At 52.1% G+C, this 25,329-nt stretch overlaps 1 protein-coding gene and 1 long non-coding RNA gene across 9 annotated transcripts in view; one reads left to right on the top strand and one right to left on the bottom strand.

Moving 5' to 3' along the window:
• Window positions 1-25,329, top strand: part of Ank1 (ankyrin 1) — a 180,126-nt gene that overhangs the window by 139,584 nt on the left and 15,213 nt on the right. For 5 of the 8 annotated variants that reach the window (XR_005871228.1, XM_013110794.3, XM_013110790.3 and 2 more), the window contains exons 19-39: window positions 462-560; window positions 759-857; window positions 1,659-1,751; window positions 2,113-2,185; window positions 2,996-3,019; window positions 3,995-4,091; window positions 4,396-4,474; window positions 5,765-5,862; window positions 5,946-6,170; window positions 6,717-6,871; window positions 7,253-7,464; window positions 7,899-8,103; window positions 8,400-8,496; window positions 8,652-8,880; window positions 10,573-10,698; window positions 10,824-10,943; window positions 12,049-12,127; window positions 12,414-12,488; window positions 14,548-14,679; window positions 15,634-15,780; window positions 23,594-24,131. Coding sequence is in view for 6 of the 8 variants with exons in the window: in XM_013110794.3 (XP_012966248.1) it covers window positions 462-560; window positions 759-857; window positions 1,659-1,751; window positions 2,113-2,185; window positions 2,996-3,019; window positions 3,995-4,091; window positions 4,396-4,474; window positions 5,765-5,862; window positions 5,946-6,170; window positions 6,717-6,871; window positions 7,253-7,464; window positions 7,899-8,103; window positions 8,400-8,496; window positions 8,652-8,880; window positions 10,573-10,698; window positions 10,824-10,943; window positions 12,049-12,127; window positions 12,414-12,488; window positions 14,548-14,679; window positions 15,634-15,780; window positions 23,594-24,131 (3,002 nt within the window). In the remaining 2 variants the exon portion in view is untranslated. Of the gene's footprint in view, window positions 1-461; window positions 561-758; window positions 858-1,658; window positions 1,752-2,112; window positions 2,186-2,995; window positions 3,020-3,994; window positions 4,092-4,395; window positions 4,475-5,764; window positions 5,863-5,945; window positions 6,171-6,716; window positions 6,872-7,252; window positions 7,465-7,898; window positions 8,104-8,399; window positions 8,497-8,651; window positions 8,881-10,572; window positions 10,699-10,823; window positions 10,944-12,048; window positions 12,128-12,413; window positions 12,489-14,547; window positions 14,680-15,633; window positions 15,781-22,951; window positions 23,069-23,593; window positions 24,132-25,329 lie in introns of those variants that run through there. The other 3 variants (XM_040731994.1, XM_040731995.1, XR_005871229.1) reach the window with 2 other exon arrangements.
• Window positions 12,990-25,329, bottom strand: part of LOC121134188 — a 29,940-nt gene continuing 17,600 nt past the window's right edge. Inside the window, exon 2 of the long non-coding RNA XR_005871230.1 lies at window positions 12,990-13,675. This is a non-coding gene — a long non-coding RNA (uncharacterized LOC121134188). The remainder of the gene's footprint in view (window positions 13,676-25,329) is intronic.

Below are 25,329 nucleotides of genomic sequence, written 5' to 3'. Positions count from 1 at the left end.
AGAGCTCCTCCTAGTACAGACCCGTCAGCCCCTCCTTCTAATAGAACACTTCTCAAATCCTGGTCCCCGATCTCTGATCCCCCACACACACCCCTGCCAAGCCTTTCTGAGTGCTGCCACAGACATGAGCCCCCACTCTGTCCTCTCTCTCTCTGCTTCTTCATGTCAGCTGTCCTTGATCATCTTCAAGGCTGGTAGCTTCCAGCCCTCTCTTCCTGGTTCATGTCAGCCTTCCAGTTGCCTGCTTGATGACTTCAGCGACATCTCAACCTTCTTTTGCCTGGCACCGGTCCTGTCCCTTCTTCTAACCAGCATCGGCTCTGTCTCACAAGAGCCCTTCCCCACAGACTCCTTCCCCTCCCTTGAGCAGCCGCTTCTGTAAGGATCTGTTTGAGCGTGGTTCTGCTGGTACTTGGGATGCCCGGATGACTTCACACCCACGTTCATTTCTTGCCTTCCAGATGGGTTACACCCCACTCCACGTGGCCAGTCATTATGGAAACATCAAGCTGGTGAAGTTTTTGCTACAGCACCAGGCGGATGTCAATGCTAAGACCAAGGTACAGGGGTGCCTTACATCCAATTCCCATGCTGACAGCTCCCGGACACTCACTTAGGAGGCAGCCTGACCCTCTCCAGACTGAACCCAGAGAAGGAAGTGGAGGGGGGGCGGTTGTCATAGATGGACTCTGGAGTTTGTATGCGGTTCTTCCCCCAACAGCTAACTGACCCTGTCAAATGTCTGCCTTACTTCATAGCTAGGATACAGCCCCTTGCACCAGGCAGCTCAGCAAGGACACACAGACATTGTGACACTGCTCCTGAAGAACGGTGCTTCTCCAAACGAGGTCAGCTCGGTGAGTGCCTCCCGGTCCCCCTTCATATAGTGTGGGAAGCATCCTTGACCATCCTGACACCCTGGAGTCTGGGGAGAGCTAGGCACCATAATGTGGCTGCTTTGTATACTCCACGACTTAGACATTGGAATACGGTTCTCTTTTTGGCGTATCCTTTGCAACACGGTTCCTCCTCTCCTCTGGCTTGTAACTGTTCCTGCTGACATTCCATCTGTTGTGTTTGAAGCTACCTTCATCAAGGATGGCATAAGTAGACAAAATTAAATGCTTTGGATCTCAAAGACACCCCTAGCAGCCTTGGCGATGTGGTTCAGGATGAATTCCCTGTCCCGACCGTGGGGTTTATAGGGTTGACCTGCAGGGCTGTTCCCAACTCAAAGCTGTGGACCCTTGGCTGTAGATGTTTGCTGAGGGTGGCCTGCAGGTGGCCTGAAGTCATGTAAGCAGAGAAGACCTTCAAAGAGAATGAGAGCTACAATGCCTTGCAGTTTCCACCTAGCCCTTTCTCTTAAAATCAGAACATCAAAGTGTGCCCCATCCCATTTGGGGAATTTGTGAATTCTGACTGCTCTAATTAGTTAACTAAGCCATTCAGGATGGCTACTAACTATCATAACACTCGGTTGTTGACAGCTGAAGAAGGGGCATGGGAACATTTCTGCTACCTGGCTCCTCCCAGCAGATCTGGGCTCCAAGGCCCAGTCTGTCCACTTAGGCCCTTCTGAAGAATCCAAGTGAGCCTGGTCTATGTGCAAGAAACGGACTCCTCTCCTCTGACTGTCTGTTTCCCCTCTGTCCTAGAACGGAACCACACCTCTGGCAATAGCCAAGCGTTTGGGCTATATCTCTGTAACAGACGTGCTCAAGGTGGTCACAGATGAAACCAGTGTAGTGGTATGTCTGCCCCTCCCCTGAGGCAGTCCCCACCCCCACCCCAGCTACAGCCAGGGCCCTGAGGCCTACTGCCCAAAGCCAACGCCTCCCACCTCGCAGGCACTCCTGGCTACAGGCGGGGCAATACTGCCACCTAGTGTCCAACGCACTGGATGGACCTTGAGGAAGGGGTGAGGCAGGATAATGCCAGACCTCAGACAGCCTGCCTGGGGCACCTGCCAGGCTTCAGCTTCCAGATCAAATGCCTCCTAGCCTGGCTGTCTCTGGAGGCGCATCTTTCCGTCTCCCTTCGTGGCTGCTCATCTGGGGAGACCCTGCTCCGTTCCGTGTGGGTCCCAGCTCCTGCCCTTTCTCTTTTCAGTTAGTCAGTGACAAACATCGGATGAGCTACCCTGAGACTGTGGATGAGATCCTGGATGTGTCTGAAGATGAAGGTAAAAATCTTTGGTGATGAGCTCAGGCTCCATCCTCTCAGGCTGCCCTCGGGACAGATCCGGGCTGTGCATCCAAGCACACACTGACACCAGGGAGACCCGCTTCTTACAAATATTGTCTATTGACAGAGTAACTCCTTCCTGATGACCCTGGGTGAAGGAAAGTTGAGAACTTAGAGGTTACTATTTTAGATCTCAATTCTTTATTGTGCAGGTTAGTTGTGTATATATGATGCTCCTGCAGCTGATCAAGGATGGGTTCACTCGAGGCAGCTCTAAGAGCTGGTGGCAGCTGCAGCAACATCTGGCTGCTGTTTTCCTTGAGCCTCCGCAAATGATAAGGCAGGCTGTTTAAAAAGAGAGTGTGTCTTGGTTGGCTGCCCTTTCAGACACTGTGGTGGGCAGAAAATTTGGAGTCTTCCGCTGTCATTGGTGAGATTAAGGTTTCTACTTCATGATCTCCAGAATATCTTCCCCGTCTCCCTTCCCCAAGTAAGCCCTGCCTCACAGAATTGAGGGAATGCAGGCTAGCGGGGTCGGGCCTGCTCTCTGGCCCCGTCTGTCTGGAATTTGGTGGTTGTGTGATGGATAGCGGGGTCGGGCCTGCTCTCTGGCCCATCTGTCTGGAATTTGGTGGTTGTGTGATGGATAGCGGGGTCGGGCCTGCTCTCTGGCCCGTCTGTCTGGAATTTGGTGGTTGTGTGATGGTCTGCTAGATGGTTCTACCGCATGCGCCCTTAACAACATGCCTCTTGCTTTCCGGAGTCCGGTGCTGTCATTCCTTCATCTTGGCTCTTCTTTGCCTTCCAGGAACTGCTCAGATAACTGTTATGGGTATGAAATGCTTTGTGTTCCCTGTGGTCTCTCTCACCAGAGCACACCCCACCATAAGCCCACGAGTCCTCACTAACCCATGCCTGCTTTTCATCCCCTGTGGTCCCACGCAAGGCCCGGAGCTGACTGAACGGGACATGCACACCATGAAGCCACCTCTGTATCCGTGCCCATGCCACTGTGTCTGTGCTCATCCTGCATGAACAGTCACACCCCCATCCTGTCAGCTCCGGGTCGTGGGGCCGGGCTCCTCCTGCAGAGTCCAGGCTGCTGCTCCAGGCAGGCCAGGATGAGGGGAGGGGTACAGGCTGCTGATTCAGGCAAGCCAGGATGAGGGGAGGGGTACAGGCTGCTGATTCAGGTGCAGGGAGTTGGATCCTCTTTATGAGATTTGAAACTACAAATAACAATTCCAGGATGAGGGATTCTCAAGGTATAGAAATTATAATGGAAATGAAGGGGTTTCGAAGGCAAAATAATGCTACAGCCTCCAGTGAGTAAGCTCGAGCACTGTGCTGTTTCCCCCTCTGTAATGGCAGATCGGAGATATCTGTAAACTAAGCCGGGTGTGTTGGCGCACGCCTTTAATCCCAGTATTCAGGAGGCAGAGACAGGCGGATTCTTGAGTTCAAGGTCAGCCTAGTCTACAGAGTGCATTCCAGAAACAGCCTGAGCTACACAGAGAAACCGTGTCTCAAAAAAAAGAAATGTATCTGTACCTGTGACTCTTTTTGGGGAGCCATTTTACACCCTGGAAAAGCTGCTGTGTAATGGGGAAGTCATCAAACAAACTAAAACTTTCTTTCTGGCTGTGTTGTTCTCCATCCTTCAAAGCCGGGGGACCCCTTGGGGCATCAGAAAGCAGCACTGCCCTCCGCTTTAGAGTAGACATCGTGGTCTATGAGAAGTGCTTACTGGGAGCAGAAGTGACTTCTTGTCCCCAGCCTGTCACTCACTTGAGCTCCTGGTTTTCAGGTGAAGAACTTGTTGGCTCCAAGGCTGAGAGGCGGGACTCCCGCGATGTGGGTGAGGAGAAAGAGCTGTTGGATTTTGTGCCGAAGCTAGACCAAGTGTAAGATGGGTTCAGCGCGGGTGGGAGGACCGTGCTGTGGATAGCCAGGTGCGGCTCTAGGACTCGGGGTAGAGAGGTAGGGGAAAGCCAGGCCTGGGTGTGCCGAGGGAGGGAGAGGCTTCGAGGTGCAGGGAGACATGGATCAATTTGTAGATAAGAGTCGTTTTATCACACGAGATGAGGTGAGGGGTGAGTAAGCAGGTCACTAGATGGACTGAGGTTTGCCACTTAGGTCTCTCCGGATGCTGGAGGGGTCTGCTTCAAATGATCTGCTCTTTGATTGGCTGATGTTTCTGGCTCATAGGGTGGAATCCCCAGCCATCCCAAGGATCCCTTGTGTCACCCCGGAGACTGTGGTCATCCGATCTGAAGATGCAGAACAGGTAAGGGACTCCTTGTGTCTGCCTGTCGCAGAGGGTGAGGACATTCCATGACTGTGTTCCTCCGGCCTGGGGACAATAGGTGGTAAAGTGGAGAAGCTGACGCCTTCAGACCCATGGTTCCCTGTGTGCTGTAGAGCCCAGTGCAGTAGGAATACTCGTTATGCCTACTGTGGGTTCCGGGAGCCTCGGAGGGGCCAGGAAGGAATCTTCCCCCTGTGATGCACAAACCACGAATCTCTGACACCTCAGCTTCCTCTCTCTTGAGAAGAGGCCACTGTGCCTTTCCTCATCTGCCCCCATTTGATAATAGGAGCCAGAGACCCCACATACGTATAGAAAGGTATCAGAGCACTGTTCTCAGTGTAACAGTTGTTCATGGCGGGACTCTGTTTGTGCCTTCCTAGCCTCCCACTGGAATCTGTCCACAGGTAGCTAAGCGTGGAGGATGACAATGGTTCCAAACAGTTATAGATTAGGCCATTGTCACTCTCCTCCGGAGCAAGAACTTTTCTTAGGGAGATGAGAGAGTTGATGCGGTGTTGAAGGCTGTCATGTCTGCCTGGTAGCAAAGATGGGCTGAACCCCTCCCCGCTCCACAAGGGAGTCTGAAGACATGCTAGGGTGTCATCACGGCACAGCACTGGTGTTTCTATGCATTTGAGAGGTAGTCAGATGGGATCACTCTGTCCCTGGATGCTGTCTTATCCTACAACTATCCCATTCTCTACACAGAGACAGAGACAGAGACAGAGAGCACAGCAGTTTGTACATGCTAAGCAGAACCTCAACATCTCTTTCCAAGTCTTTGCTTAAGTCTTAAACCCAGTCAGAAGTGCATACTACATTTCTGCTAATTACCCATCTAGGGCTCCATATAAAGGGTTGGATTTAATTCCCCCCCATGAGCTGAGTATGGCCTTAGACACATGGGTTTCTTTTGTGAGATCTGGAATAGTCTCCTTCCACCAGTGAGGAATGGGAAGCCCCACAGAGCCTGATGGGTTCACCTCACAGAGCTCTCCCACACACTGTGCCAATAGGGCAAGAAGCCACCGAGGTGATGGTGCAGGTTCTAGAAGGAGCTCTGGGGAGGAAAGCATGGGGAATGGCGGGAGAGAAAGGCAGTGAGTGTGTGCATCCAGCAGAGGACAGCGGGCAAGGAGAGAGCCTGAAGGGAGTGGAGTTCATTTCATGGAAGTGGTTCCTTCCAGCCGAGCTCCGGGACCTGGGCACATGTTTGGGTATCCTGGGGGCAACATAAGAAACGGGAGACTCTTTTCTCTTCCGCAGGGCTCTAAAGAGTACGATGAGGACTCACTCATCCCCAGTAGCCCAGCCACAGAGACCTCGGACAACATTAGCCCCGTGGCCAGTCCTGTCCACACTGGGTGAGTGTTGCACACATGTGGATCCCGTTTTTCCTGTTCTTGAGAAGGAAGCCAGCCCTGTCATGATCTACCTGTGCTTCCAGGTTTCTGGTGAGCTTTATGGTTGATGCCCGGGGAGGATCCATGAGAGGAAGTCGTCACAATGGCCTGAGGGTGGTGATCCCGCCACGGACATGCGCAGCACCCACACGCATCACCTGCCGACTGGTCAAGCCTCAGAAGCTGAGCACACCGCCCCCGCTGGCTGAGGAAGAGGGCCTAGCCAGCAGGATCATCGCACTGGGACCCACGGGGGCCCAGTTCCTTAGGTGAGATATGCCCTCATGGAGGATGTGTGCAGCTAGTGTCTCCAACCAGTTCCTGCCACTTCGTGAGGCTAAGACTGAAGGACTGCCCCACCGAGGCAGCACCAGCATCCCTCTTCTCTGCTGTGGTGACAAACAGGCCTGCCTGCCTTTCTCGGGCCCATGAAGCAGTTTATGGCTCTAGAGGAGACCACTTCTCTCAAAAGTGCTAGGATTCTAGAGAAGAGAACACAGGGAAATTGGCTATTTGGAGGCCTAGGGTTTAACTCATGTAAGCACCACAGTGTTCATCTGGAAGGCATTCCCCACAGAGGGTCCCCAAGGTCCTCACCTGCCTAAAGCCCACTGGGGTCACCGGAGCTCTGCCCTCCGCCGAGAGCAGTAAAAGCTTTAGCCTGGGTGGCCCCAGGGCGAGTCCGTCCCTCCACGGCCCTGGCCTGTAGGCCCTTTTCCCTGTAGGCTGGGAGCAGGGCCGCTGCCACCCCCCTTGGGCCCAGGCGTGTGGCCTCCTCTAGAACAGCCTCCGCCCCTTGCTGTGCTCTGCCTTAGCCCGGTGGTTGTGGAGATCCCCCATTTTGCCTCGCACGGCCGTGGGGACCGCGAGCTAGTGGTGCTGAGGAGCGAAAACGGCTCTGTGTGGAAGGAGCACAAAAGCCGCTATGGAGAGAGCTACCTGGACCAGATCCTCAACGGCATGGATGAAGGTGAGGGCCTAGAGCTCCCGCGGCCTTCCTGCTACGGGAAGGTGGGATCTGGGGCTCACACTTGGGGTGGTCTGTCAGCACTGCCTGGGGCTTGGGGAGGCTAAGAGAGGCTGGGAATGGGCCTTATGATCAAGTGCTGGATCCCCAGGACATGTGAGTGGGCCCAGTGCCTCCCACCTCCGTGCCCAGCGCCTCTTCCATTGGGCCTCTGGGTCCAGACAGTACTCCTTCCAGGCCACCTCCCTGCCAAGCCCCGGGGGGGGGGGTATGTGTCCAGGTTGTGGGGACCCTGGGACCACAGTCACAGCTCAGCCTGAGCCTTCTAGGCCACTACCCTGAGACCACAGCTGTAGACCATCGCGAGGCAACTTGTGTTTCCAGAGCTGGGGAGCCTGGAGGAGCTGGAGAAGAAGCGGGTGTGTCGCATCATCACCACTGACTTCCCCCTGTACTTTGTGATCATGTCCCGGCTCTGCCAGGACTACGACACCATCGGCCCTGAAGGGGGCTCCCTGAGAAGCAAGCTGGTGCCCCTGGTGCAGGCAACATTCCCTGAAAACGCAGTCACCAAGAAAGTGAAGCTGGCGCTACAGGTGATGAGGCCCCTCCCCCTCCTCGAGGTCCCCCAGGCTCTGGAGAAGACCTGGCCCCTGAGGACAGTCCCTCACTGAGCTGAAGAGGAACTCTGGGGGGAGGGGGAGCAGTGTTTTCTAAAGGGCTGTAGATAGTCCAGCATGGCCACTGAACGTGGCCAGCTGTGTCCTCCAGGAAGAATTCCACAGGAGGCCTGAAAGTGGGCCACGGTGCTGAGGAAAAGCAGGGAAATGCGAGATGGAAGAAAAAAGGCTCAGAAAGACACTAAGCTGTGGGGTTGGGCCTCGGTGGACACCATTCCCCATCAAAGTATAGGGGATAGTCCAGGGATGTGGTCACTTTCTCACCTGAGTTTTGAGGGCACCTGGCTGACCCTATCTGGCCAGCCACTGACCTGCCCGGGGTTGAGCCTTCTGTCTTTGGCACTTCACAGGCCCAGCCTGTCCCAGATGAGCTGGTGACCAAGCTCCTGGGCAACCAAGCCACGTTCAGCCCCATTGTCACTGTTGAGCCAAGGCGCCGGAAGTTCCACCGTCCCATTGGGCTTCGAATCCCACTCCCTCCCTCGTGGACCGACAACCCCAGGGACAGTGGGGAGGGGGACACCACCAGCCTGCGCCTGCTGTGCAGCGTCATTGGTGAGTGGTGATCTTGGTGCCTGCCTCCTTGGCAGCAGCTGGTTTGTGGCACACACTGGGTGGTGAAAAGATAAAGCCAGCAACTTCCTTGGGCTCTTCCGGCTTCCCTGGGGATGGGAGAAAGATGAACTGAGTGTAAGTCTATGGCCTGAGGAGGAGTCCTCACCACAGCATGGGGAGACAGAGGGCTCAGGTTGCAGACCACCCGGATGTACCACTTCTGTCTGAGGGCATTGGCAAGCTTCCTGCCTACGAATGGAAAGTAGCCCCCAGCCCAACTTGTGTTGCTCTCGTAGGTGGGACTGACCAAGCCCAGTGGGAAGACATAACGGGAACAACCAAGCTTGTGTATGCCAACGAGTGTGCCAACTTTACCACCAATGTCTCAGCCAGGTAAGACTCGGCCCTTCCCAGCCCAGCATGGTGGCCACGGGGAGCCACCCTCACGGCCTGGCCGGCCCTCCCAGGTCAGGCTTGAAATTCCTCTGTCGCTGCTCCCACCAGACAGGGTGCAATTGCTGCTGCATGGCCGCATGCTCTCCTTTTAGGTTTTGGCTGTCAGACTGCCCTCGGACAGCGGAGGCCGTGCGCTTCGCCACCCTGCTGTACAAAGAGCTCACTGCAGTCCCCTACATGGCCAAGTTTGTCATTTTTGCCAAAATGAATGACCCTCGGGAAGGACGGCTCCGATGCTACTGCATGACAGACGACAAAGTGGACAAGACCTTGGAACAGCATGAAAACTTTGTGGAGGTGGCACGGAGCAGGGACATAGAGGTGAGGCTCCTGGGTCTCCTCTAACGGCCCTGGAGGGCTTCCCTCACTTCACACAAGGAAATAAAGCCCCGGGTTAAGGTGGCTCTCGTGGCTGGCTTCTGGGACATGATGGCCAGCCCGGGCCAGAAGTCCTCCCTCTGGAGCTGTAGGGACCATATTGTTTCAGCTCTTCTCCCAAGAATCGTCTTAGCTACTTAGGACAAGCCTGAGGGTCACCACCACAGGCATCTCAGGGACTTGTATGGTAAGAGTTGGCACTTGCTGAAGTTCACATGAATCTAGCACATTTGAAAATAACATGCCAGCCTGGAGAGCTGACTCAGCACTTACCTGGGTTCGGTTCCCAGCACCTATATCTCACAACCACTTGTAACTCTAGTTCCAGGAGGTCCTATGCCCTCTCTGGCCTCTGTGGGCACCTGCATGTATGTGGTGTGTGTGTGTGTGTGTGTGTGTGTGTGTGTGTGTGTGTGCACAATTTTGTTGAATCCTTTTTTCTTAAAGTACCTTACTTGTAAGACAGGATTTAGCTCTCTTAGCTGTGGGCACCCTGGTTACCCCAGTTGCACACTGGGAAGCCAGGACTGGGAGAGAGGTTAAAGTCACACTTGAGCTGCAAAGATGGTAGCTCTAGGATTTGATCCAAACTCCCTGGTTCCACCAGCAGCCCTGGGGTGTGCTAGCATCTAGGAAAGTGGGAGCTATGTGGCTAAACAGATACTACTACTCCCAAGATTCTCTCTCGTGTTTATATAATAAGCTAGGGACGGTCTGAGGGTCTGGCCTCTGAATCTTAACTGGGAAGGCTGATGTCTTAGTCAGGGTTTCTGTTGCTATGTTAAAACCCCATGGCTGAAAGCAACTTGGGGGGAAAGGGTTTATTTCAGTTTACAGCTCATCACTGTGTCACCATCTCTCGTGGAAGGAAGTTAGGACCTTAGAGGCAGGGACTGAAGCAGACGCTGTGCAGGAGCAACACTTACTCACTTGCTCCTCGTGGCATGCTCAGCCTGCTGCCGTGTATAACCCGGGACCAGCTCGCCCAGGAGTGGCAGAGCTGGACCCTCTCATATCAGTCACCAGTGAAGCCAATGCGCTGCAGCTTTTCCCGCAGGCTGGTCTGGTGGGGGGGCTTTTCTTAATTGAGGTCTCCTCTTGTCACCTGACTCTAGCCGGTGTCAAGCTGACACAAGAACTAACTCTGCGAGCTGGCTTGGTATCAGAAGCGCAGGGCTGAGACATAGGCGTGCCTGGTTCTGATGCTGCCCTGGCACTCACTGGTCAAAGTCCTCATTGTCTATGGGCCTCCATTTCCTCAACGGTCAGATATGATCGTGAGAACACCTCAGTTGAAGCTATTGTGCGCTTAGAAGGAACCCTTATGTGTGAGAAGTACTTGAAGCCTTTTTAGCACACCTCACAAACAAACCATCTTCAGGTAGACCTAAGAACAGACCAGGACTTTTTCAGGAGACACGCTGTGTTGTCCTGACAGGCTGCTGCGTTCTTGGGAACATGCTCACTATAAGTCTGCATCAGTAGGGCACGGCTTATATATGACCCTTTTCCCTAAACGAGCAGTGAGGATTCCCATAACCCATCCCCTGTGCAAGGGATGAACGGTTAGGGAAGGGGAACACAGAACTTACAGGCATTTCTATATGAGCTCAACACGCTTTTCTTTTCCTACAGGTTCTGGAAGGGATGCCTCTATTTGCAGAACTCTCTGGGAACTTGGTGCCTGTCAAGAAAGCAACCCAACAGAGAAGCTTCCACTTCCGGTCATTTCGAGAGAACCGTTTGGCCATCCCCGTGAAGGTGCTGGCCTCCTGTGGCCACCCTCTTTTCTTGGTCCAGGAGTTTGGGAGGCAGGAACCCCTGAGAACACCAGCCTGGACGCATAGATGGTCCTGCTAAAGCTCCCTGTGTGTCATTGAATCTAGGTGAGGGACAGCAGCCGAGAGCCAGGAGGGTTCTTGTCATTCCTGCGAAAGGCGATGAAGTACGAGGACACGCAGCACATCCTGTGTCACTTGAATATCACCATGCCCCCCTGCACCAAGGTGGGCTGCCACAGATGTGTCTCAGACGTTCCCAAGCACGCACACATCTTTCTTTCCTCGTTCCGAAGCACTAACTTCAATTCCCAGGCTCCCCAGGGCTCTGGCTCTGCTATGGACATTTGCTTTGTGGCTAGGCAGAGGAAGCTTGCCCTGGAATGTCCAAAAAGCCTGCTTATGTGGTGTGAGGAGCGAATGCCAGGACCAGGTGCTGATAGGACGTGGAGCCAGCCTCCCTAGGATGTGGAGGACAGGGTCCCCCTGCTGCTCTTGGGGTGTCTGGGGCTTACAGTTGAATGGGGATTTGCCCAAGGTCACTTACTCATAGACAGAAGTTGTCAAGTCTCTTTTCCATTTATGTGCCTGTCTTTCCCCTCAAACAAGGGCACGCTGGTGTCCCCAGCCACTGTCCAAACTCAGGTTTCCATGCTCAGCCAAGGAGTCTTGGCCAATGTTCTCTTTCTGATCCCTGTAAGAGCCTCATGCTGTGGCTTGGACCTTTGGAGCGACTCCATCCTCAGAATGTTTCCCGTGATTCTGCTAGTGCTATTGCACTGTAGTTCGAGTCATTAGCCTTCTGTGGTCACTTAGAAGAGAAGCAAGGTCACCTCCATATATGTGACTTGTTCTCTCTTTCCTCCCAGAGTTGAGGGTGAACCTATTTCTCTCTCAAAGGGAGTTTCCGGTGCCTGAACAAACAGGCCCTGGTGGTAGGTCCTAGGCCAGTGTGAGTCAGAAGTGAATGCAGAAAGAAAAACTGAGTTCAAATCCAAAATCTGTCTCTACTGGGTGATCTTGTGCAAGTTACTCTCTATGCCTGTCTCCTCACCAATGACATAGAAGTTACGATTGTGCCTGCCTGCCCCACACGTGGCTGTGAGTATCGAATGGAGTGGCTCCTACGATAATGGCTACCCGGGCCTGCCACTATTGATATTACTAATGAAGCATTCGAGTACACCAACCTCCTCCCCCCACCTCCTGCCATGTGTTTTACCTATCAGGCCATGGGCCACCATGCCCCATCCCAAAACATGAGAGCTTGCATCGGCTTCTCCAAGAGGGAATACGCCCAAAGTTCATGGCACCCTTTCTTTGTCTTCTGCAGGGTGGTGGAGCAGAAGACAGGAGGAGGACCCTGACACCCCTGAGCCTTCGACATAGCATCCTCAGCGAGTCCCGGCTGGGTAGGAGCCCCTTGCCTAGTCCCCATACGCTTATTCTTAGAAGACTGCAAATGCATCCCCTCAAGGCAGTCTGCCAGGGGTGTCCTTGTCGAGGACTCTGGCCTGGCGTCAGTTCATCTTTGTATTTTGTCTGCAGCAGGCAAGGCCCTCCCCTTAGGTCTCTACCTGATAGTGTGACCTGAAGGTCCTGTGTAGCCCGAGTGTCTCTCTGTGAGGGCCACACACCCACCTCATCCGTGTTGTGACCTGCCTCAGCTGCTAACTGCAATCCAATGCATCTTCCCAGGTTTTACCAGTGACACGGACCGTGTTGATATGAAGATGGCTGTCATCACAGAGCACCTTGGCCTCAGCTGGGCAGGTGAGTTATGGAATTTTGACCAAAAAAAAAAGCCTCAGATGTACCTAACCCCATGACCCATCCTCCTGGGTGACCCAGGGTGAAGTGTGTCCGATTCTCGCTTCATCACCCATTGAGCACTGAGTCTGTGATATCCTATTTTATAAGCAACACCACTGGGCACCAGTGGAGAGCAGTGAGCTTCCTGCCTCCTCTCCATGTTTGTCTATTTCCCCTGTAAGCATTGTGAGAAACAATTATGCTTACTTTATAGCGAGAGTGCTGGAGACTCAGGGGAAACAGCCCTTTATTTTATGACCTTGCCAAGCTGAGCACCAACCTAGGTCATCAGGAGCACTGGTTGAGTGCAGAAAAGAGTTTACAAAATCTAAGCTGTGAGCCTTATGTAATAATCAGGGTTATATCAGGGAACAATCTTACACGCCACCTGGGTTTTATCTTTCCCTCTGTTGTTTATTTGTTTGAATTTTTCCCAACAAAAACTGTGTCTGAGTTCATCTCTGCATTTAAATTCTGTTTATTTCAAAGCTTAATAGGTGCATGGCCTCACAGGCAGACTCAGCTATTACTAAGTTTCTATTCTTCCCTGCGGAGTGGTGGGGAATAGCTAGGCATTAGCAGGGGTCCAGTGTTTCCTGTCCATTTGTGGATGAGCTGGACCTAAGCTAGCTTGAGACACCTTTGGAAGTAAACATTAGATTTTTATATCTAACACACCACCGTTGACGTTGCCTTTGGACTGTTAGTTTTCCTTGCTTTATCACTGGGGATGTGAAGGTCCACCTTAATAAAGCAAGTTGGTAGCTAGTAACAGAACACAGAAAAATCAAACAAACACAAATTATATATGATATACATGTGTTCATATACGATATATATAATGCCTCGTGACCGTGTCCACTGCCTTCTCGGTGCTATTTGTTACCTTCTCAGAGGCAGCTTGCTGTGGGAAAAGGGGGAAAGGCAAGGTCTCCAAATGTTTCGCTTTTTTCCGCTTGCTGGACAGGGTTTGAGGGGAAACAGGTAGGCAGAGGAAAGGGCTCCACGTGTTGACGCAGCCTCAGGCTCTGTAAACTGACTTGTTCTCTCTCGCCACTCCTTGTCGTTATCTCCATGTGGATGGCTGTCCTGTGGGTGCTCACCCCACACAGAGCTTTGGGCGACTCAGCTACGGCAGTGGGAACTGTCTGAAAAGACACATGACGGGAATTCAGAATTCAGGAACTATTTATTCTTTAGGCTATTTCTATTCCTGCTTGGGGTGTGTGTGTGTGTGTGTGTGTCCGTGAATATATACACATGTGTATTGTGCTGTACGTGTGTACATTTGCATACAAGTCTATGGTCTGTGTGTGTGCATATGTGTGTGTGTTGCTTTTGTTTGTTTTTTGTTTTATTTTTTTGAGACAGGGTTTCTCTGTGTAGCTTTGGAGCCTCTCCTGAGACTCACTCTGTAAACCAGACTGGCTTTGAACTCATAGAGGTCTGCCTGCCTCTGCCTCCTGAGTGCTGGGACTAAAGGTGTGCACCACCACCACCTGGTGTGTGTGTGTGTGTGTGTGTGTGTGTGTGTGTGTGTGTGTGTGTGTGTCGTATAGGCATGTTCTGACTTACAGTCACCTTCTGGCCAGTCTTCCTCATACTTAAAGTACCCTGATGTATTCCCCTTCTAACCATCTGGAGCAGTCACAATAAAAGCCACAGAGGGAGCTACTGTAGTAACCACAGGGCTGCCTTTCTATCCTTGAGTTCTTGGAGGACAGCCAGTGGCCACCTGTGCAAGGCTGCAGGTGACTTCAAAGTCTGGGGACTAGCTTGTCCTGCACCCTATGAAGCTCATTCTCATCGCCTCCTCAGTGAAGTCATGGAAGAAGAATGGAAATGTCTTCATTTACTCATCCACTCACTCATCAAATGCCTCCCAGCCCCGTCCACTAGGGGCACTAGGAGGCAGATATTTCCTCCACACCAAGACTTAACTGGTGGGAAGTAACCCCAGGTTTAATGGGGACTGGGATAAACTCCACACTCATCCTGGCTCTTGGTTCTTTGCCTACAGAGCTGGCCCGGGAGCTGCAGTTCACCGTGGAAGATATCAACCGAATCCGTGTAGAAAACCCCAACTCCTTGTTGGAGCAGAGCGCAGCCTTGCTGACCCTCTGGGTGGCCCGGGAAGGCGAAAATGCAAAGAGTCAGTACCATTCAGCCAACTGTCTTGCTAGAGAGATCTGCCCTCCCCAGAGCCCCTCTTTCAGACTCCAGTCCTGCTGCTGGCCTGGGGTCCCCTCTGTTCCTTCTCTCCTTTCTCATAGTCTTGAGGTCTCCTAGGCAATCCCACCAGATGACTTTTCCGGTGGCTCTCAACCTCAGTCTTTCCCATTCTCAGAGGGAGGTCAAAATTGCCCTGGACCCCTGAGAATAGGTTATAGAATGTAAGACTGTTGTTTTCCAAGTATTCCTACTGAATTTCTCAACCAGGTGAGTGCTGTGGTCTCAAGGCAGAGTCGGGTGGGCCTATCCCAGTCTGCTTCAGCTCTTGTTCTCCTAGGACACCCTCTTCTTGTCGGGGAAAACTTGTCTCAATCTTTTTCAGCAGCTCCTCCAAACCCTTCCCTATGCAGGAACTGGATACTCCCATCTGCTTCTTCATCCGCTGATGTGGACCAGGACTTCAAGAGGAGTCTTTCCTCTTCTTTTCTCATTATTCTTATAGCTCCCCCCACACACACACACATGCACATAAATACCTATAGCTATCACGAACACATATACACACATTTCTATAGTTATCACGCACAGCTATAACTATCACACACACACACACACCCCTTTAGATCCTTCACAATGGCCACTGAGCATCTGCTTTGTGCTCAACAGAACCAGAACACTTGCCAAGCATGCACAAGGCCATGGGCTCTTCTATCCCCAGCATTTAAAGAAACAAAACAAAACAAGCTAAACCACAACTGCCACTCTTAATTTTTTGTAGACCTGTTGTATAAAAAGATATTATCCAAAAAGGGGAACTGTTTCTCTTCCCCAGACTTCCCCCTGCCCCATGTCTGTGAGGCCTGCACAGCACTCCTGTTGCTCTAGAATCATGTGAGTTCGCTCCTCCAGCGCCTCCTCTCTTCTCTCCTGACAGTGGAAAATCTGTACACGGCCCTGCGGAACATCGACAGAAGTGAGATTGTTAACATGTTGGAGGGCTCCGGCAGGCAGAGCCGCAACCTCAAACCAGACCGGCGGCATGGGGACCGGGACTATTCATTGTCACCATCCCAGATGAATGGTGAGTGTCCTATGAGACCAGGCTGAGCTGGGGCCCTGCCTTCCAGGCACCAGCAATAACGGCCCCTTCCCATGACTCTTCATGCCCCCTAACCCATCCCTTCCTCCTGTTGATGGGAGGGCTGTCAGCGATGAACTCCTCCTACCAGGGAGAGCAGAGGCAAGTGAGAGAGACAGGTGGCACTTACCTGTGCAGTGGGCCTCCTCCTCCAGGGCTGCCGGCCTCTGTCCACATGTGGAGCACTTCCCAGGCCCTCACCCCCAGCCCCCAGAACCAAGGTCCCAGAGGGTCTGGCATGACAAGCACAGATTTGAGTCTGAGAAGAAGTCGCCTAGGCCCTTGCCCCAGAATCTCCAAGTCTTCTGTTTCACAGGGCATGGGTCCATTCATGCCCTGACTATTATGGAATATTCAGTGACTAGGAAGCGAGAAACACGGAGGCTCTGACCCAAGGTCTAAGGGGCATCAGTTGATGGCATTTAAAATCCCACTGTGAACCCTCGGGACTAAGGGTGTCCTCTCCTTGAGCCCAGTCTCTCTTCCTTGTCACACTCTCTCCCTTTTTTCTCATCTCATCTGTCTCCCTGCACTCTTCAGTATGGTTCAGCATGGCAGGCAGTCCCAGTGTGATCCATCCCAAGGAGATGAAGCCCGGGAGGCCCTGACCTTTGCCCCCGAGCTGTGTCTAAGGCCTGCACTCTGTACAAAGCAACAATAGAAGCAGGCACTGCCATGAAGGAGCAGAGCCGGGAGGCCCCAAGGCCTTTCTCTTTATCCAGTCTCTGTCTGGCCAGTGGACATGGGTGGGGCCCCACTCCCACCTCAGCCTAGCATGGGAGCCCAGAAGCCTGCACATCAGGCCCTTGCTGCCTTCTGGCTCTCATATGGCAGAGACATCTCATCTTTAGAAATTGAGTTAGATTCCAAGCAGCTTAATAACTTTGAAAACCTTGTCAGCTGTGGGGTGTGTCGTAGTCTTCTTCTGGTGTCTCTAACTCACTATGGAGAGCTACAGGTTGACAGCAGCACTCTCCAAACTGGTAGTTTTAAAGGGTGTCCCTAGCCATGTACATTGGACACAAGGGTACCTGAGTCACAGCTTATAGTGCCATCAGGGAGCAGGGAGTACCAGGGGCAGGTGAGTTCTACACTAGGCTGGACACGGGGCCTCCTTCTGTCAGGTGGGGCCTGTGCACATCAAACCTCCCCCCCTCATGTCCTGTGTCTCCTGAAACATACTATCTAGCCCCATCGGGTGTGGGGCTCATCTACGATCATGTCCTGTCTCCTCTCTTTCTGCCTCTGACCTCATCCTAACCGTTCACTCTCTTTACTTCCTGTTCTCCACTGTCTCCACCTGGCCAAGTGTCCAGAGCTGTCAGACTTCACAAGTGCATGTCACAGAGGACTCCTTGCCCCCACCCCACCCCATGCATCTCATGGCTGTCCCCATGGGCATCTGTTCCGTGTGCATGGCGTGTTGTCTGTGGCTGCTGATGCGTACGCTCCACTCACTCTTCAGGTCCAGAGGGTTCCAGAACAACGATCTACAGCTATGGGGATTGTAGCTTCCCTCTAGGGACTTGGTTGGAACCCTATGGGGAGCTCCTAAGTAGGCCAGCTTCCCCCTTTGCAGAAGGAAAAAGAAGGACAGCTGAAAACATCTGCAAGCTTTGGGAAGTTCAAGTGACAAAACACTTGGTGTGTAACATGGGCTTTTTAATATTCCCCATGCTATTTCAACCAAGTTTAGGGCATATAAGATCATCTGTATGCCCTAAATTAAGTTAACATTCATGGAACTAGCACGCCCTTAGAATTTCCTGGGTCTGAAGGACTGACTATTGGCTCCAGTCAGACCAGAAGAGTGTTAAGAGCCTAAGTGGTCCCCAGTCTATGAGTGGGACCAAGCCTCTATATGTTCTGTGACTCATGATAGGGCTCGATTGCCATGGGCTAGCCCATTTGGCAAATATTTTTCAAGAGTCAGCTACACGTTAGACCATTCTAGGCAGGGGAGTGAATTCAGTTCTCAGACAAGAAAACAAAACAAAATTCTGCCTTTGTGACATCTTCCTTTTGTTATGAACCCACGGATACTATGCATGGGAATATATAATGTGTTGCATGTGATATGACCTCATAGTGATATGGGGGTAAACAGGCCAGAATAAAGAACTCGGTAGCATGGTAGGAGAGTTGCATTTGAACAGAGGCACAAAAAAGATGATGGGATGAGCCATGTGTAAACAAGGAGGGTCGAACACTCCAGAAGGACGGCGTGCCTGGTGGATTCAGAGGTAGCAGAGGGACAGGGACAGTAGGAGGTAGGGAGAGAGAAGGCAGGAGAGCTAAGGGGCATAGGAAGCCAACCCTAAGGACTGTCAGGAGACCACTGGGTTTCGTGTGGTGGGTTTTAAGCAAAGGAATGACATCGTCTTCAGAGGACTCTGAGTTTGGATGCTTCTGCTTCTGGGTTCTCTGTGCAGCATGCTGATCCTCCTGAACCTAGAAGCCCACAGATCTCAAGATGAGCCTAGACTGTGTTGCCCTCAGTGTGTGTGGGGGGTACCATAAACTGACCCTTGGCCTCATCCTCTCTGCCTCCTAGCATCAGGGTTGGCTTGTGTATTGTTGCTGCACCCTCATCCCTGTGCCGGGAAGACTGTCCCACATCTGCCCTTCCCATCAGGAATGAAAGGATGCACGAGATCAGAAGTGCAGTGAGGAAGAGGCACCAGCCTCCTGTACCACTTCTGGGTGTCCTTCGACAAGGACACGTGGCACCTGGCCTGATGCCAGCCAAGCCCTACACATTACGGTTGTCACCATCGCCTCAGTTTCCGAGTGCTTTACCTCATCCCTCTGCTTGTCTGGATCTGAAGTCGCAGGGACTCAGCGCCGTGTCTGCATAAAAGGGGGGGGGTCCTTACTTGAAAGGAATCTTCTCCCACCTCAGCTTTTCCAGACCTACGTGCCTGCACTGTTCTGGGAAAGGAGACCTGTCCCAAAGGCTAGTTCTTCTACATAAGAGAGGACCCCCCCAGACCCATGGAATAAGCACAAAGAAAAAAATGCCTGGAAGAAAAACAACAACAAAAATCAAAAATAACCCCATGCTTCTGAAAATGAGACATTTCTTACACGGAAAGATAAAGCAGGCGTCTCAAGTGTCCAACAGCTCCATCTGTCTTTGTCTTGATGAGACATATTCTGTCTAGTTGGAAACAAATGCATTTATTTAGATCAACGGTTAATGATATGGCTGGTGAAGAGTGGTTCCTGTCTGGGGCCAGGTTACCTGTCTACACCTTTTGTTGGCTATGACTGTTGAACTAAGAGGATAATTTGCTGCATTTGGATGAGTATAGACCCTGGACAATAACCTGCTCAGAAGAAAGGCTACCTGAGGTCACCTGGAGTCCTCCCCGCCCAACTCTCACTCTACTCAAGAAGCCAAAGCAACGTGATACAGGCAGGCATGATCTACAGGTAAAAGCTTCCCCCAAGAGCCTCTTCAATAGACCTAAGAATGAGATGAGCTGCGGAGGTGGGAGGAGGAGGAGCTTAACACTCTCTGTGCTCACAACGTCGGTCAAGAACAACATGAAAGTGCTCACCAACTGCCACAACAAGAAACTCCTGGCCTGGCTGAAGCCCTCAACGCGCCATGAAACATGGTGCTGGAGAATGTGAGGGAGGAGATGGGGACCCAGGTCTCCAAGACTGACAAGGGCCAGAAGCAGTGCCCGCCAGTCAACAAGGACTTGGGGTTAGGGTTAGGTTCTCTGGGGAGAAAGGCCACCTGGAGTCCCTCCCTCCTCTCAACACAAGAAGACATAGCAAAGAACAGGCACAGATGTTACTGAGAGGACTCAGCCATTGTGACCCTGAGGAACCCACTCAAAACTGGCAAGTAGAGTAGGGTCCTCCTCCTACCATGAGAGCCTGCTCCTGACTCTGCAGAGACCTGCCCGGTGGGATGGGAAGAAACCTAAGTGTCTGAGAAAAAGGAAGGAAGGGAGGAAGGAAGGAAGGAAGGAAGGAAGGAAGGAAGGAAGGAAGGAAGGAAGGAAGAACTGACTTACTCTGCTCCAAGCCTTATGTGTGTGACTGTCTGACCTTCCCAAGGCCTTTAAACTGGAAGATGGGCTGGCGACCCAAGTGACAGGACTGCAGGAGTCCTAGAATGATGAGCACTTCTGAAACTTAGGTAGGACTGAAGTAGATCTTCCCTTGACCTAGTGAGACATCCCTCATGGGAGACAGGCCTCAGTGACCATGGCCCCGCACCAGCAGTGATGCCCACCCAGGTCAGTTCTATAGTTGCTGAGATCCTCAGATTCAAGTCTGAGTGGATGGGGGGGCAGTCCTCTGAAAATAGGAAACTTCCTGAAGACAGTCACCTGGGGTGACAATGAACAGAAAGAATGCATGTGTTTTCTCCACTCGCACCTAATTTAGATGAAATTTCCACCCAAATAAACACAGAGAGCCCTGTCTCCAGCAACCAGAGAGAGTCTCAGAACACTAGAGTCCTTTGGAAGGGTCACCTACACGCTTCACCTGAGTATTAAGCAGATATTCACAATGGCTAGCCTGGCCATTCAGCCGTTAGTAACGGAAAGAAAGATCAAGCTTCAGAAAATGAGAACAAGTAACCCAAGTTTGAGCAATGCACAAGACCTGCCTAAGAAATCGTGAAAGCAAAAGGAAATGGGATCAAATTGCTTTCCAAATAAACTGCTTGATAGGACAGTCACCAAGGATGTACAGAGCTACAGAAACATCCAGCGCCCAAAGCGGGTGCCTGGCAGCTAGTTAAAGATACCAGATACCAGAAGCAGGGAAACTGAGTCAGGAATGGGATGAAGAAGGAGGACTGTGCAGACGAGGGGACAAAGATGGCAGGACAGTCAGAACAGCTCTGACTTTATACTCACAACCTTGTTCCATGTGGAATGGAATTCTGGGGCAGAGCATTTGCCTAATTGTGCAAAGACTGTCCACAGACACCCTACAAACTGAAATACAGGAAGAAGAGATGTAAAAAGCATCAGTGATCAAAAGTGTGTGTGTGTTCCAGTGTGTGTGTATATATATTTGTGTACCCCATATAGAGGAAGCATTATAGCAATTATATTGAGATATGCAATAAGCAAATTGGTCAAAAGTGGGCATAAAAGGGAACTCAGTACAAGGGAGCCAAAATAAGGATAACAGACTCATAGGAAACAGTATAAGCAAGAAACCAATGGGTTTACTTCAAAGTAAAACTCTTTCTTCAGAGAAAGAGTACACATGGCTTGTACTACGCTCAGCAGTAAAATGCTTACCTAGAATATGTGAGACCTGGGATTGCTCCCTGGTGATGACAGAGAGAACAGAGTATGGGAGTGAAAAAGGGAGATGGGAGATAGGGAGGAAGAGGAAGATAAAATGGTAATAATAGAAGTAATGTATTCTGTCCCAGCACTCAAGAGACAGTGGCAGGCAGATCTCTGCGTGCTTAAGGCCAGCCAGGGCTACATGGTTGAGACTGTGTCTCAGGAGAAGAGGAAGAGGAGGGAGGGGAAAGTTCAAAGCCAATATGAGCTGCATAGCAAGTTAGAAGCCAGCTGGGTTGTATAGTAAGGAGTGGGGAAAAGTCCCAGTGAAGCGAGCATGCCTGTTAACTCAGCATTCAGTAGGAAGAGGAAGAAATGGAAGAGGCAGAAAGGTGGCCGCAAGTTTCAGCACAGCTTGATTTACACAGCAAATTTAAGGTCAGCCAAGTGCATAAGACCCTGTCAAAAAAAATTAGAAACTAAAGCAAAATCAAAAAGTCTTCCAGATGCATAAAAGATGAAAGCATTTACCAGGAGACCCACGCTACAAGCAGGGTTTAAAAAGAGAACCTGAATTGAATCTGTGTGCGCTTGTGTCTCCGTGTGTGTGTGTGTGTGTGTGTGTGTGGTGTGTGTATGTGTGTGTGTGTGTGTGTGTGTGTGTGGTCTGGTGTGTGTGGTGTGTGTGTGGTGTGGTGTGTGTGTGTGGTGTGTGTGTGTGGTGTGATGTGTGTGTGTGGTGTGTGTGTGCATGTGCGTGTGGTGTGTGTGTATGTGTGGTGTGTGTGTATGTGTGGTGTGTGTGGTGTGTGTATGTGTGGTGTGTGTGGTGTGTGTATGTGTGTGTGGTGTGTGTGTGTAGTGTGTGTGTGGTATGTGGTGTGTGTGTGGTGTGTGTGTGTGGTGTGTGTGGTGTGTGTGTGTGTGGTGTGCGGTGTGTGTGGTATGTAGTGTGTGCGGTGTGTGGTATGTGTGTGTGGTGTGTGTTGTGTGGTGTGTGTGTGTGTGTGTGTGTGTGCGCGCGCGTTTACCAGCCCTTTAGCACAGTGTCTGGCCTGGGAGCAGACACTGGTGAATATGTTTTGGCTGAGCACGTGGAGGAATGAGGACAGTGCTGTTAGATGCAGAGGCCATGGGGGAGCTGGTGCCCAGAGCTGAGAGCCAGGAGACAGGTTAGGCTGGAAAGCCTAAGAATGGAGAGCTAGAGAATGGGATAAAGGCCTGGTTTAGGGATTGTAATACTGGGAAGGGGCTGCCTGATTGAAGGGTTTGGGCGTAAGGCTTGGAGGACTAGATAATGGAAGGTCCCTAGAAACAACACAACCCCACCCTCATTGCATACACATGTGCACACACACACATGCATGCACTCAGACACACACACTTCGTTTTCCCTGCATCTTTAACAGTTGTAGGCACATGACAGCAGTTCCCTGGCTCCTAGGGCACACTGTGCCAGATAGAAAAATCTTGTCTCTAGATTGGCACCTACTCTTCTGTGGACAAAAAGGTCACTTTGTGACTCCTGGATGTGGGAGGGTTGAAGCACTTCTGACATAACAGTGACATCTACCCAACACACAAACTCCTCACGCGCAGACTTGATCCTCAGTCCATTCATAGCCACTCCTGAACACCAGGGAGCCAAGGTCCAAGGCCTCCAGACACTGTCAAGAACTTGTTTCCAAAGCAGGTATGGGAGCAGGCTGCTGTCTCCAGGCCATGCTGGGTCCCTGCTGCAGCAGGGCTGGGTGGATAGCTCAGAGCCTGTGGATGAAGCGATGTGGGCAGGTGTGCTGGAGCCCATGGTGCCCTCTGACCTTGCGCCATTTTTGACCCCTTAGAACCCTCACCTGGGCCACTGTAGATCATTCAGAGTTTGTGGAACCAATATGCACCTTGAGGAAAAGTCACTTCATGCCAACCCAGAAGCCTGTTTCCCACTTGACCACCGCACTGAGGTCTGTGGATGTTCAGTGTACCCTGTCAGATCCCTCCAGGGCAGCCTTGTTACTGACCCTGATCCTGGGTGGGCTGCACTCTCCCCCCCAAGGTACCTTCCTAACAGGACTGGAAAGACTAAGCCAAGATCATCCTTTACTCCGCCAGCCACGGAGACCGGGGCTTTCGTGTGATCGATCAGGGCAGATCGGAGCACACGTCCTTTGGATAAAGCCTTCTTTATCTAGTGCTCATAGCTGGTTGAGAATGAATTTCAATCGTGTTTCTTTGCCCTCCAGCAAAGGAGCCCCCTACTCTACCCTCGCCCCTTGGCTGCCCCCATCCAGATCAGAGCCTTGTTTCTCTTGCCAGGGTGTCCCGGCACTAGCCACAAGGCCTGAGCTTTGGACTCGGAGCTTGGAAAGCCCTGCCCTGAATGTGCATGCCTCTCTGTGGCCGTGCCTGTGTGTAAGTGTGTGTGGTCCTGCACGTGAGCGTGTGACAAAAATCGCTTCTGGAGCCTGTTGCCCTGTCTGCCCTTCCAGGTTACTCCTCGCTGCAGGACGAGCTGCTGTCCCCCGCCTCCCTGCACTACGCACTTCCCTCTCCACTGCGCGCTGACCAGTACTGGAATGAAGTGGCTGTCATAGACGCCATCCCCCTGGCGGCCACGGAGCATGACACCATGCTGGAGATGTCTGACATGCAGGTGTGGTCTGCGGGCCTCACCCCTTCCCTGGTCACTGCTGAGGACTCCTCCCTGGAGTGCAGCAAGGCCGAGGACTCTGACGCCACACAAGAGTGGAAGTTGGAGGGGGCACTCTCAGAGGAACCGCAGGGCCCGGAGCTGGGCTCTCAGGACCTGGTGGAGGATGACACAGTGGATTCAGATGCCACAAATGGCCTGGCTGATATGCTAGGTCAGGAGGAAGGTCAGAGGTCAGAAAAGAAGAGGCAGGAGGTCACAGGCACAGAGCAGGACACGGAGACTGAAGTGTCTCTTGTTTCAGACCATCAGCGAGTTCACGCCCGAATCACAGACTCACCCACAGTGAGGCAGGTGCTGGACCGAAGCCAGGCCAGGTAAGGGCTGGTCTATGGGTCCCTTCTGTCTTCCTGGGCTTGGGGGTCTGACGATTCCTGGTGCTGGGCACAGGCAGAAAGCTTGGATGCTACTGCTCATCCTGTATTTGCCCTTGGCAAATAGACACGAATGTCTCTGAAGCCACCGACCATCAGAAAGGAGCTGTGACCCCCAAAGGCCAGTTTCCTGCCAGCTGTGCCCAGCAGGAGAAATGCGCAGAGGGTTTGGGACATGTGTGCCTAGGAGACGCATTGTTAGATGTGTGGCCATGGCCCTGGGGCTCAGCGCTTCTGGGTTCCTGACACCACAGAGTAATCCCGTGTGTCTGCGGACACTGAGCCCAGCACCATGCTGAGTGTAGCCAAAGGTTCAGAGCTGGCAGTGGAAACGCAGCTATGAGTTGAGCGTCCCTCCCTGCACGGGTGTTGATGTCATGTCACTTTGTTCATGTCGCCGTGCTTTATGACTTCTCCCTAAAGCAAAGTGGCTCATATGGTTCTAGCAGGAAGTTCCCACCCGGGGAGCTCAGGATTGGCCAGGCCAGGGAGCCGCTGTGCCCTCCTCTCCCAGTAGGGACCGTTGTGGGAGGAAGAGCGTTTGCACACAGAGATGGCAAGTAATTCATTTCACTTCCTAAAGAAATCCTTTGATTAATGGGAAGCCTGTGAGGGTCACGGGGAAGTGCCTGTCACCCAGCAAGCAGCTCTGCAGCACTTCCTGTCTGCTGGGCACTGTTCTGGTAGAGCAGCAGGCAGGCTTGCAGAAGGCCCACTCTGACCCGGTTGATTCGTTTCCGGGCCATGTGACTCTGGTCAGCCACCCATTTGGACAGGTATATTTCATTCACTCGCTCACTCACCCATATTAACTGAGCATCTACCAGGTGCCGGGCTCCTGTAAGAAAGCAGTGAAGAAATCAGAGAAACGTCCGCCTATGGGAACGTTCTAGGGGGAAACTGACAGGGAGCAAGATATTGCAAATAAAACCAGAGTTCCGGCTGGCCTTTGAAGCCTCTATGGCTTCATAACCATGGGTTCCAAACCCATGGTGTCTGCTTGGCTGTGGGGCAAGTAAGTGACAGCTGCCCTGAACACGTGCAGGAGTTTCTCGTTGTCCCCTAAACAGCTTGGTACAGCAACCGTTTGCACAGCGTTTCCATCCTATTGGGAATTACAAGTAGTCTCCAAGTGACAAAA

The sequence above is a fragment of the Mesocricetus auratus genome, unplaced genomic scaffold (genome assembly GCF_017639785.1).
Source record: "Mesocricetus auratus isolate SY011 unplaced genomic scaffold, BCM_Maur_2.0 Super-Scaffold_100026, whole genome shotgun sequence".
NCBI classification, from domain to species: Eukaryota; Metazoa; Chordata; class Mammalia; order Rodentia; family Cricetidae; genus Mesocricetus; species Mesocricetus auratus.
The sequence above is the reverse complement of the archived record's forward strand: the minus strand, read 5'-3'. Positions and strand labels throughout refer to the sequence as shown.